The following is a 13,935-nucleotide window of genomic DNA, read 5'->3' as shown; positions in this document are numbered from 1 at the left end:
CAACAAAAAATATGCATAAAGTCTCAGCTGTGCAGGGCTTTCTGTGCCACTACATCTTTTCTCATGCTAATTTTAAACTGTTAAATGCAAGAGGTTTAATTTATTGAGATTCGACTGAATTATTAATCCATGTTAAAACTCCAACATGCAGAGAAGGACTTAAAGTTCGTCTCCTGGTCTGCAGAAACGAGATAAGGCTGCGGCTTCCCAGAATAAGCCTCAACAGGTTTAACTTCAGCTCAGAGTATTTCCAGACTGCAGGTTTGTCATTCAAAGCTTATAACAGAAAATACAAACCAGTTTCTGGATATCTGAAAGTGTACCGAGGCAGAAACTTCATTTAAAAATTATTTCTACATGTTTACAAAATTATATACCCTTAATAGATGTTTTAAAATCTTATCGCTTTACAAAAAAATGTCAACTTTCTAAAATTAAATTACTATATATTAATATTTTTTGAATTGACATAAATATTCATATTAAATATTATCTATATTTTGGGCATTTTCACTCTTTAAAAGTGTAAAAAATTATAAAAATAATTTCAGTTATTATTAAGCCCAGAAACGGGCAAAAATTGCTTTGATGCATTATCTGACATCCTCATATAAAGTATTTGTCATTTTTGATTATTTAATTTATAGTTTAAATGAACATGCAACATGTTGATATTAACTAAAGTTTTGAATTAAAAAAAAAGTAGTTAGCATACGCAACTAAGCATCAACTGACTGTTCATATAGATTCACATGCAATGTATTTCAAAAATACAGAAGACAATGTATATAAAAAAATATTGTCATGTATAAAATCTCTGTCACTGCATATATTTGAATTATCTTTTTAGTTTTCACGCAGTTTTTCTAAATTTTTTGAATTTTTTTTTATTCTATATATTCTAATATATAAATGACTGAGAAATGGGCTGGGCCTCCCGCATCACAGCCTCCTATCAGCGCCTCTGTTTGGAACCACAGCAGCAGATTTTATACCTGACTCCATTATTTAACTCTAAAAACACAGAACCAGGGTCTCATTAACATTTTTCCATATAAATGTTGTTTTTGTGCTGGTTCTGACAGACTTGTGGGTCAGCTCTGATTGGGCTGATTTTCCATGTCAGATCTGGACTGGTTGACAGCTGCAGGAGAATCACGTTGAGCACAAAGCGTCCCTCTGTGTTTTCCTCACCGGGAAGTCTGTCCCTTCGGCTCCCGGCAGGAGAACTTTCCCCGGCGGGAGTCGTGCGGCTGTTTCTGCTGACACGCAGCCGCTACTGTAGCTATCTCTCTGTGCTGTACAGTGTGTCTGCATTGCGTCGAATCCTCCCACCCCTCCTCTCCCTGTTTTCTCTCCCTCCCTCCTTTCCTGCTTCACTCACTTCTCTTTCCTCTCATGAAATCCTGCAATATGCTTCCAAATTAACGGACACATATCGGGTCTCCGCAGCGGGATCCTCTGCTTCATTTTCCCTCCTCTTCCTCGCCAGATTTTTTTTAAGCGGTTTTCTCTTGATGCAGCAAAGTCCAGTCCTCCCCGTCAGAATGTGAGCTTCGTCCAGCTCATTATTCCTCCTCTCCCTCCTCCTCCTCCTTGTTTTCCAGTATGATTTTAAGAAATAGTCAGTCGGGATTTTTGCTGCTGCGTTCAGAGCCGTCAAAAACCTCCTCCTCTTCCTCTTCCTCCTCCTGCGGGCTGCACCGACTGGCGCTGAAAACCAACACCAAGAGGATACGGATGTTGACCAAGACAACATAGTCTATTAATATTTCAGAGACACTGTAAAGAGATATCTGCTGGTATTAAAGCCAGAGTTGAAGTGGGTGGCTGGAGAGTACGATCAGTTCCATCTGCTGCGCTCCAAACTCAGGTACGTCTCATCTCTGATGTCCATCACTCAGAGGAGATCTTATTGCTCTGTTTGTTGTGTGGATGCGTAAACGCTTGTTTGAGTGGGAAGCTGTTGGATGAGTGAGAACTGTGGGTGCAGAGAGAGGCAGTGCAGCAGGGCTGCAAACTTGAATACTGATGTATGCGGTAAAACCCAGCAGATGCAGCACACGCTTTTAGAGGTGCTGCGTCCTTTCTGGACAGACGATCGCGTTGAGAAATGTCTCCAGACGAGTTTTATTGTCTTTTCTGAGGACAGTGGGTGTTATTTTCCACTCTGTTCCAGGTGTGAGACGAGGGACCGTTGAGGGAACGTTCAGTTCAGAGACGATGGCGATGATGAGGATGATGATGGTGATAGGGAGGGAGGCTCTGCGCATCTCCTGGCATCTGTAGGAGCCTCTCCACTTCAACCTGCCCCCACCACCTACGCGCCGCTTCCCCTTCCTGCCCATCATCCCCCAGGAAGGATGACTGTGGTGTCCACGGAAAACATGGACGACACCTCCACCCTGCCGGGCCACCCGCAGGATCCCTACCCGCTTGACGACGATCACAATGATCACGACTGCTGTGAGCGGGTGGTCATCAACATCTCTGGGCTGCGGTTTGAGACCCAACTGAAGACTCTCGCCCAGTTTCCTGACACGCTGCTCGGGAACCCCAAGAAGAGGATGCGTTACTTCGACCCCTTAAGAAACGAGTATTTCTTCGATCGGAATCGTCCCAGCTTCGACGCCATCTTGTATTACTACCAGTCTGGAGGTCGGCTGAGGAGGCCGGTCAATGTCCCGCTGGACATGTTCTCAGAGGAGATAAAGTTTTATGAACTTGGCGCAGAAGCTATGGAGAAATTTAGGGAGGATGAGGGATTTATCCGGGAAGAGGAGCGACCTTTGCCAGAGAAGGAGTTCCAGCGGCAGATTTGGCTCCTCTTTGAGCATCCGGAGAGTTCGGGGCCCGCCCGGGGGATTGCCATTGTCTCAGTGATGGTAATTCTTATTTCAATCGTCATATTTTGTTTGGAGACTTTACCGGAGCTAAAGGAGGATCCCAATGACCGCATTCACCAAGTAGGCAACACCACCATGTATTACAAGGCAAGCGTCCTCACAGATCCTTTCTTTGTGGTGGAGACACTCTGCATCATCTGGTTTTCATTTGAACTGATCGTTCGTTTCTTTGCTTGCCCCAGCAAAGCAGCATTCTTCAAAAACATGATGAACACTATTGATATTGTGGCTATAATCCCATACTTCATCACTCTTGGCACAGAGCTAGCTGACGACCAAGGCAACAGGGAGGGGAGGGGAGGTGGGGAGCAGGCCACATCTTTAGCCATTCTCAGGGTGATCCGTCTGGTGAGGGTATTCCGGATCTTTAAACTGTCCCGACACTCCAAAGGGCTCCAGATTTTGGGGCAAACTCTCAAGGCAAGCATGAGGGAGCTGGGGTTGCTCATTTTCTTCCTCTTCATTGGTGTGATTTTATTTTCCAGTGCCGTTTACTTTGCTGAAGCTGAGGAAAAGGAGTCGTTTTTCACCAGCATCCCAGATGCCTTCTGGTGGGCTGTGGTGTCCATGACGACCGTCGGCTATGGGGACATGTACCCCGTGACCATCGGAGGTAAAATTGTTGGATCTCTTTGCGCCATCGCCGGTGTGTTGACCATCGCACTGCCAGTACCGGTCATCGTGTCCAATTTCAACTACTTCTACCACCGGGAGACGGAAGGTGAGGAGCAAGCACAGCTACTCAACATCAGCAACCAAAACTTGGCATCAGAAACCAACTCAAGCCGCCGCACTTCTTCTGTGGTCAGCAAGTCAGAGTACATGGAGATAGATGAAGACTTGAACAACAGCATTGATAACTTTAGGGAAGCAAACCTTAGGACTGCCAACTGCACCGCCCCCAGCCAGAACTGTGTGAACAGGGGGAAGCTGCTCACCGATGTGTGAGGCAGCGCCAGCACACTGCTGTAAATATTGTAGAAATATCTGGATGCTTTAAACGCTGTAGGTGCATTTTATTCTCTTTTTTAAACATTATTCTTTCAAACGTATAAACAGACTAAAACACACATAGTGAGGCAATCTTGAGCAGATCTTGGCAAAAATTTATGTTCAATATTCGTATCCATTCCAAAATATTTAGCAGGTTTCACTGCCAGTTTTACATATCAAATTCAATTCTTTTGGACCAGAGACAGGATGCAGGTATGTCTTTCATCCCGGACAAGCCCCCAACAATCTACATGGCTTCTAGAGTAAAAAAATAAAAAAATATGAAAAACCCAGCATTTTCTACATTTAACAATCTATAGGGGTTGCTCCATCAATTTAAGATGCTTAATCTGTTCGGTTCAAGGGCAAACTTTAGATACAACAGACTTTTGTTAGGTATACCGGACAATATTCGATTAATTATACTACTTGAGATAAATACCAATATAATGTCCTCTAGTTGAACTTTAAAGTGTGTGGTGTAACATAAAATAAAATAGGTTACCCTGCTCATGTTAGCTCAATTATTTTGGACCAGAGGTATGTTTCAGGTCAATTTTTGTCCCCTACAAACAAACATGAACAATGTCATGACCTGACTCTTGAACTACTGTTTATTGGACCTCTAGCTTCAGGATATGTGTCAGGTACTCAAAGTCTTATTTTGAATTTCACTCCCTCAGTCTATTTTGTCCAGAGACAAGAACTAGGTTTAAATGGGTTCTGAATTTGAATCCTGGACAAGACTTCAAATAATATTCATCTTAAATTATTTTATTTAAACCACCAAATGTACTTTATACAACAAAGGAGGTTACACTGCCAATTATTGACAGCTAGCTTTAATTCTTTTTGTCTGCAGGAATGTTTGGGGTGCTAGAAATCCTATTTTTGTATCCCAGACAAGCTGCCAAAGATTTTACAACCCAGCTCCAGGAGTTTGACATTTGGTGAATTTCCTAAATGTTTCCCATTCATGGTCAGAGACCTACAGAGTTAAATTATAGGGGTCATAGTTGTGGATGAAATGGGTCCTGGTTTTATTAACTAAAAAAACATGTTACCTATTCCTTAATATTTGATCTTTAATATATCAAATGTATTCACACTGCCAGTCTCAGACATCCAACTACCAAGTTTTGGTGCAGAAGCATGTTAAAAGTACAAAAGGTTCTGGTTTTGTGTTGTGGAAATGACCCCAATAATGTTAAAATCCCATCTGAAAAGCTTAGAAACTGTTTTAGAAAAATATAAAAATATATCTTGAGTTTAAGAAATGCAAAATAAAAAAATTATGAACAAAAGCTAATGATCCTGCCACCACTTTACAAGAATTACTTATAATCCACACCCTGACAGCCTTTCTGCCATGGTTTAAAACATGTATCTTATGGTAAAAATGAAACATTACAAATAGATGCATGTTTTTAAAAACCAAGTTGATCTCTGGGAAATGTAGTATTCTTATTACATGCTCATTAACTAGGAAAGGGGTATTTCAATCTGTGTCGACTCAGTGTTCACTAATCAATTGCTTTTTATTCCTAAACGTTCAATACTAAATTGATGGAGTGCCTCATTAATAACATGCAAAGATCTGCTATAATTGGAGTATTACTTTAAACCTATTTACTACAACATTTCACTGCCATCTCCTTTTGTTTTAGTATGCATTAATTTATAACATTTTAAATGCTCCAGCTCTTAACAGCTGAGTAACACAAATCAAACATTTGTGAAAAAAATCTGGTTTATTCAGATTATTAAAGCACTTTATATTGACTTAAAACACGTTAAAACATTTAGGAAATTCATATTAACTATTAATAATAAGTGTTTTAAACTGAATACATAAAACAAGAAAGATGAGGACTTAATTAGAGGACAAACAATAAAACTGGACGAAACATTATTGGTGAAAAGGGACAGCTGCCTGGTTTGGTGCAACAGACTCAACTTTGTGGATGAAAGCCCATCTGACATTCACAAGAACAACTTTCTCCACGACGGTTGGATTACAGTTACAGACGTTTGTGCTTTCTGCAGCACATTCAGGAAAAATTGAGAAAAAACATTACATGGCGAATTTTTCAGGCACTTTAAGAGAAGCAAACAGGAAGTTTGTGGAGCTTTTGTGGAGGGACGATCTGCAACGATGCTGCTGCAGGTCAGCTGAAGGTTCCCTGTTTGATGCCATGCAACACTCCTTTATATAAACGCATGTGGAGACTCTTCTCTTTTATATCAGCATGCACACAACGTTACCTCATTTTTTTTTTCTTTTTGTTGTTGTCTTCTTCAGCCCTCATCCTCTTCTCCTGGATTATGTTTTGTTTTCACCAGAAGTGCTCTGGCTGTTTATCGTCAAAGTCGTTTCAGAGCATTTCCGTCTTGAATGTTTAAGGAGAACAGCAACATTTCTTTCTTCGGAGATCACGGCATGTCAAAATACTTCAGCATTATGGCCTAAACAGCTATGATATAGCTACGTATACTCAATGCATGACGTCAGTATTAAATTGCTTGCAGTTTTCGGATTGAGCGCGGGAAAACGGAGGGGAGACGACGATTCCCGCTAAGTTAACTGTGGAAAAATGCATGACGGAGGAAACCGTTAGAAGGAACTAATGTGCTTAAAACAGAAGAAATCTTAAAAAACAATTACTTTGAAGTTTTTTCCTCCTTTTTGTATTTTTTTAAAGCTTTGACGACTGAGTGCATGGAAACGTTTAATTTGTGAGCCCATTTTTCTGTTTGAAGAAGAAAAAGAGTATAATATTGAACAAAGCTCGTAGAGTATATATCTAAAAATCAGTTTCCAGTGCCTTGAAGCCCGTCTCGTATAGAATTGACTAAAGTGCCTCCTGTTATAAGAGCTTACGTCGTGCAGCTTAACCTCTCCTGCTATAAAGATGCACTGATCCCACATATCTGCCACTGAAGGGACAGTTTACTCCATATTATCGGGCCAAATAAAACCCCTTTCCTATCCTAGTCGATGACACAAAGCTGCAGCATTTAGCTGGCAATGTTAGCAACAAAAAAACAGCCTCATTTGGTCAAATCCAGGTGAAACACGTTTATGTGAACTGTATAAACAGAAACATTTAGGCTAAACTACCTGTTTCAGATCAAGGATTACCAACATTAGAGTTTCTCTTAGGTTTATTTTATTTAAATTAAGATGTTTACATACACTAAGATGTCTTTAAAGTATTTGGAAAAGCCCAGATGATGATGTCAGAACTTTGTAAGATTTTAGCATGTGGACATATTTTAAGGTCACTCTTCAAACATGTTGGTTTTTTGCATGTCATCATAGAAAGATGACAAACAACCAGCCAAAAAGTCAACAAGTAAATAGTGAATTTGAAAGTTCTTCATTGGTTTGTTCAAACAACTGCCACTATGAGGACGTCCAGGTGTCTTGTAGTTCTGGAAGGAGACGGGTTCTGCATCATTATAAACAGTGACGCAAGTTCTTTACTAAGTGACTGAAAAGTCACTTAGTAAGGAGGAAGTCGTTGCAGTTTGCAAATGCAATTTTTTAGAGACGTCCCTGGATTTGATGGAACTAAAATTTCAGTCCATCGTCCAAAGTGGAGGAAGAAGAAAGAAGGAAAAAGCCTACAAGCCCAAAAATACCACCCAACTACTAACTATGGTAGTGGATCCATTGTGTTATGCAGGTATTTTGCTTCAAGAAGGACTGGTGCACCTTGCAAGATACATGGCATTACTTTATCTGGTCTTCCAAAATGGACAATGACATGCCAGCCCTGTTTAGTTGGCTGTAATCGAACTCTACTTCGTTTGTCTAGAAAGTCCAGTTTGTTGAATTCTGATGCGGACCAAAACAGCGACCTCTGGAGTGTTGTGAATGCTCCAAGAGACGGAAGCAAACTATAATGCAGGACTTTCTGGGTAAATACAACCAAAACAATTGCGTGTGTGTAGAGTTAGCGGGAGAAATGACTTGTTGTCTTTTACCAAAGACAAAACAGAAACCTTACAATCACTAAAATCTGATGCCACTCCATTTTTGTTTACATTTCATGAAGGAAGCTGAGGTTTTTGTACCGCTTGCTTCAATAGTTTTTTTTTAAAGGGTTTGGACTGTTTGGCACCATGCAGTGTGAAAGTGAACCGTAGCAACTGAAAATGCAACAGATGTTGCCATTTTGGTCCCAAATCGAACCAAAACTACCAGACTATCAGGTGTGAAAATAAGATAAGCCTACCACCAGATTAGTACAACGTGGCTTCAGGTCAATAAAGTTAATGTTTTGGAGCTTCCAATATAAATCCATAATCTCAGTTGCATAGAAAATATGTGGGCAGATATGGAAAGGCGAGTCCAATCTGGTTACACCAGTACTGTCAGGAGGAATGGGCCAGAACTTCAGCAAACTACTGTGGGAAGATTGTGGAACGTTTGACCCAAGTCAGATAGCTTAAGAGATGATTTTACCAAATACTGAGAAATGCCTGATGTAAATGTCTGAATTTAAAAAAAACTTGGTAATTCTAATTGAGCTAAAGCAGGACTAGTTTAGTCTGACTTAATCTCAGGTAGTAAAAAGATGTTTCTATACAGTGTATAGAAATATCTGGGTTTAACTCTTATTTCCACGCTGTTATTCCAGGACAGCATGTAAAAGTTTCCACACGATCAGTAAGAGTCCAGATTACTGAACACCAACAGGCATCGCTTGAATCTGCTGCTCGGGGGGTTTAGGGTGGGCTATGTAACAACAGATTTAATTAGCCAACTCATTAAGCGCCTGTTCCGACGTCTTTGTGTCGTCGTTGAGCCTGAATCAAAGTAATGCACAAATTTCCCCTCTGGATGAACTGTTGTAGACAATTTATCTGCTGATTTATTGGTTACTGAGGCAAGTGACCCATTTAGAGATAAGTCAGGAGAATCGGATCAAATTGGGGAGAAAATACCAGAATTATACTTCAGAACAAGTCGGTTATCTAAATGATATGGGGTGAACTTTTAAGCCTGGTTTTATTAGGAATCTACTCAATTATTTTCATATAAATATAATGTGGTGAGGTTTAGTTTTTGCTTCTAAATTGAGCCAAATAATGAGAGCGCAAATATGGCCACTTTCAGCAGGACCAAAAATAGATTCTTTCCAGACTAAAACCAGAGAGAAATGAAAGCGAGCCTGTTTTATTTTGGCTATCCGTCCCTCATCAGGCCCCTTCGCTTTCTCGCTCTGATGTTTTCAGTGAAGAGGATGGAGCAGGGAGACGATTCTGCTTCGTGTGCCTTGGAGCTGTGGGACGTTTCAGTTCAGGGAGGGCTGATGGATCTGCAGAGGCACTCAGTGTTTCCTCTGCAGAGCAGCATTAGTCATTCTGCATGTCAGTAAAATGGCGCTGCTGCTGCTGCTGCTGCTGTTTCAGGACGGGGGAACAGAGCCGGGGGAGCGGCGGGTTTTTCTGCAGGACAGAAACAATCAACTGATGCAGCAGCTCCAAATGAGATGTTATGTTCTGAAGACTCAGTTTTTAGACCCAAACTTACAAGGTGGAACCAGGAGATTTACTAAAGCGCCACCTGGTGTTTGGACAAGCAAATGCTTCAGTAAATGTCATGAAACATGCATGAACTTTTGCACATTTTTCAATGTATTTTAATGGGATTTTGCATGCTTTCTTATTGTTTTTACAATAAAAAATTGGCACTTTTTAGAAACACGTTCCACTGAACTTGCAGGTGTCTGAACATCTACAGACTGGAATTTTATACAACTTTCTGTAAAATAGCTCACGCTTAGTGTTAGTGAACATTGATTCTGAAGTTTTCCTACAGATTTTAAACTGGAATTAAATCTGGACTTTGACTAGGCCATTCTAACTCTTCAGTCTTTGCTCTGACAAAGATGGCTTGTGAGGAATTAACCATGTTTTCACATGGGGGTGGTGTGTTGGCCACAAGGCTTAGTTTCTGTCTCGTCTGACCTCAGCACCTTGAACTTCTTGGTTGCTTCTCTGATTAATGCTCTCCTTTAGATGGATGTTCATGACTTGGTAGGTCTGCAGCAAAGCTTGAGGTATTGGATTTCTCTGTAATTCTCCCATTTAAGAACTACCCACAAGTTCTCAGTTGTGTCCATCTCATAAGGTTTCCATCTTTGATGCCTTTATTGGGTAGCATAAATATCATTTTCTCTTTGAAAGATTCAGACTTCTTCCTCTATCACTGCCTGAAGAAAATGTCTTCTACAAACTGGGAGAAGGCTCTGGAGTTGATTTGGAGCCCATCTTCAATCAGAAAAGGTCCAATCAGTTGATCTTTAGTAATACCAGCTCATACCAGTAACTTACCTCCAACTTGCTGACTGGAGTTGAAGCTCTTTGCCCGTTTCTGAAAAGCTTTTCAAAATGTCTTCAGATACTTCTTGGCCCAGTTTAGATGCTTCAGCTGATGCACCTGGTTCAGTGGTGGTTGGGTTTCAGTCTTCCTTACCTTGGCCATCTATACCAGCATTGAACATCTCGTACTTCAGCGAGGTTGCAGTTCTGGAAGAACCGGAAGATAATGGCTTCCTGGTAGCTTCTCGCTTGATTGTTCTCAAATCCTTAACAGTTAATCTGCGTCTTTTAATCTCAACATGTTTTTGGCGACATTGTTGACTATTTGCAACAAAACGTCTGATGGTTCTGTGATCACACAGCAATATCTTTGCAATTTCAAGAGCATCCTTGTGAGAGACTTTTGGTTTTCAGAGTTAGTTAAATATCTTTTTTTACCCATTTTCACGAAACAGAACACTACCTGTTACGATTCATCCAGCTTAGAGTTAGAAAACATGCCTAAAAATGTTAATATGATCAAAAAACTCCCTTGCCTCATAATAGTGCACATACTATCCTGTCTTTATTATACATGTTGATTTATATCGCATTAAATCCCAACAAAATACATTGAAGGTTTTGGTTATAACATGAATCTATTTGCACTGGAGTATTGCTGTAAGGTGAAAGAAACCGAAAACTTTATCTATTTTAAAAATGTTGCAAAAATGTTGTGAAATGGCAAAACTGGGCTATTTTTCACTTAATCATAGCACAAGAATCTATTGTTTAGTAGAAAAAACCATCAGCGGGGGAAACTATTACTCTTCAATCTTGTTTTTAGTCCATTTATTTAAAAATACGATTACTTAAGAAGGTAATTTACATAAAATGTGTAAGAATGACATCCCAGATTGATTTTTACATGAACAATTGGGAAGAAAGACCGTAATTTGTCTTGTATTTCCCGTTCTAATCCAGCATAAAGCTTCATGGTCTCACCGACGTTTCTGAGTTGCATGATCGTCTGGAGATGCGGTGTTATCAGACGAACTTTTGATTCGGCATGATTGGGGTCGTATTGTGGCTTTGCATCAAGTCGGGTCGGATCATTTTCTTCTCAAAATGCAACCAGATGATACGGAGGCATATATGCCTCACAGACATCTGTACACCTATTGGCCTGTTAATGGATCCAATACCTCCGATTACTGCCCTCTGGTGGCCGTTGTAGACATTTCAACACTTTAGAAAGTCACTAAAATGAAATTTATTTTTATAAAAGAATTCAAAACCAAACTAATTTTTGACACTGGCATTTTTGGGGGGGTTGATTATGGTTAATAGATTACGGAAAACCATAATTAGGTTATTCAGAAAATTTGATTATTGCAAAAAATGATCAAAAAAGTTATTTTTCTGACAGAAATGAAATGCTATGGCTTCAGTTGTTCACCCGATAGTCATGAAAAGTCTCCACAGGGTGTGTCAGTGATGCTGCTTTGTCCAGGAATATTAATTTAAGGTTTAGTGGAAGGAAAAAATGTGATGCATGAAAGCTCAAATCCGACCAAAGGTTGAGAGAATATGAGGGGTGAAATTTCTAGATTAAAAATCCTTTTAAAATTCAAATATTTTAATAAAAAGAAGACCCTTTAAATATATGTCATAAGGTTATCCAAGCCTAACGCTGCTGCAGCTATGTGTCATCGTCAAGTTTCTTAACCGGCGCTTTGAAATCCCTTTAATTAGTCTGGACAAAATAAATAAAAGTTATGAAGGTGCTAAGCGGTAAACATGCCGAAGGACTGAGAGAAAAATTTTAATATTTTACTTATTTTTTAAGGTTGAATCATATCAATATTAGTTTATTTAAGATTGATTAAAAGCATTGTTAAGACTATTCTGTGTTTTTTTTAATTGGTTTGTGTTTCTATTTGGAGGCCAAAGTTGGAGTTTTCTGCAGCAGACGCCACTAAAGGGACCAAATGGTGTTTTGTAGGAGTTTCATACACACATTTTTAATGTTTTACTGTCTGATCTGCAGTGAACAGGACAGAACTGTGTCATTTCCAAAATAAAATCCAGTTTTTAGCTCTCGAGTAAACACAATTTAATTACAAGCTTCCAACTGCCAGAACCAGATTGATTTCCAGTAGATAACAAGCCGTTAAATTAGTTTCTGACGGAAACTTCCTGCAGCTGCCGATGTTTTCCAACCTGGATTTATCGATAAGCGTAATCTGATTTGTTGCTGCTCTGAGGCATCAGAACGGCCTGAAAAGTTGCTTGGTTTCAGCAATGAACTTAAATCAGCTCTGAAGTGTGTCTCATCGTTACATATTCCATGCAATGTTCAATAAATCAGTCATTAAATGAAAAAAAAAAAAAACAGGATTTGCTGCAAATTTAAGTTGCTTTACGTCATTAACCTGCTGAATCTTCTTAAGCAAAAATACAGAAGATTTTCTGCTAATATTTATATTTCAAGCTTTAAAAGCAAAATTGAAAACAAAATAATGGATGAAAATGCAATTATAAAATTAATTTCAGGTCCAACAAGCGGAAATTAATCTCAGATGTTTTTTGTTTAAGAGTTTAGGCAGTTTGAGGATTCAGATTTTTTTTTTACTGAATCCTTCCAAAATGACGCATTTTTATCATTTCAGTTTAAATGTTTAGCCTCAGACGGATTTTTTTTTTTCAACTCTGTGAAAAATCGTGTTTTACTATTTTTTTATGTCTATTTATTTTGAATGTATTTGACATTTATTTATTTTATTCCAGTTTTTTACAGCTTACTAACGCTGAGCTACTGATAAATAAGGTTTACGGTTCAGATGATGATGGTGAGACATTCGCAGAGTTTCAGGTGGATGTAGACATGATTTAAAAATCCCAACATGCATGGACGGCTGCAGCTGGTCAGACTTTCTGTTTCCTGTCAGAAGCCAAAGTGTCGTCCAGAACGAACGTCTCAGTACAGTCGGTTTTTGTTTAAAAAAAAATAAACGGTGAAGAACTGTATTCGTTTTCTCCGAATCTGTCAGATGTTTCTGTTTGTTTTCTTTCTGATTGGCTGCTGCTTCCGTCTGCAGAGCTTCTCATTGGCCGCTGAGGCAGAGTCTGTAACCTATGCAAGGTTAGTCAGCAGTTTCTGTCCATTCTGATCTCATCATATAACAGCATCTTCAATAAACCCTGGAAAATAAACAGTAAATTCAAAGTTTGCCTGATTTTTGGGTGGGATTTCACTTTAATTTGCACCAGGTCTTGCAGATCAATTCATCAGTCTGAGGACTTTCTTATTCCTTTCACCTTTGGAGAATCCAGGTGTGCTAACACAACCGCAAGCTGGAAAGACCTCAGCAATAACCTGCTTCCGGTCAATCTAGCAAGGGTTAAAGGTCATTTTCCAATTAGATTTTTATATTTTTTTATTTAAATGTTTCATCCAACATTTTTTTAAGGGTCAGAAAAATTTTTTAACAACGCTCTAAAGTTTTTGTTTAAATTAGACTGACAAGAGAAAAAGACAGTGGAAACAAATAGACCATTTATTTAAAACAATTTTACACGGTTCAGTTCTGTCAAATCTAAAAACAAAACTAGGTTTGTGCATAAAGTTCTACTAGTGTTAGGTTAGCTTAGCTGTCTGGCTTTTTCTTAAATAAAAAATATAAAAGAATGATTTGCATTCTTTTTATATATGATTTATAAA

The 13,935-nt window shown here is 39.2% G+C and overlaps 1 protein-coding gene across 1 annotated transcript; it reads left to right on the top strand.

Moving 5' to 3' along the window:
* Window positions 1-2,139: 2,139 nt before the first annotated feature.
* On the top strand, window positions 2,140-13,440 carry kcna1b (potassium voltage-gated channel, shaker-related subfamily, member 1b). The gene has a single exon (XM_015002093.2). The coding sequence runs from the start codon at window positions 2,364-2,366 to the stop codon at window positions 3,852-3,854; it is 1,491 nt and encodes a 496-aa protein (XP_014857579.1). The 5' UTR covers window positions 2,140-2,363; the 3' UTR covers window positions 3,855-13,440.
* Window positions 13,441-13,935: the final 495 nt, after the last annotated feature.

Source organism: Poecilia mexicana, unplaced genomic scaffold (genome assembly GCF_051168715.1).
Source record: "Poecilia mexicana isolate PSO_F unplaced genomic scaffold, ASM5116871v1 scaffold_23, whole genome shotgun sequence".
In the NCBI taxonomy this organism is placed as follows: Eukaryota; Metazoa; Chordata; class Actinopteri; order Cyprinodontiformes; family Poeciliidae; genus Poecilia; species Poecilia mexicana.
The sequence above is the reverse complement of the archived record's forward strand: the minus strand, read 5'-3'. Positions and strand labels throughout refer to the sequence as shown.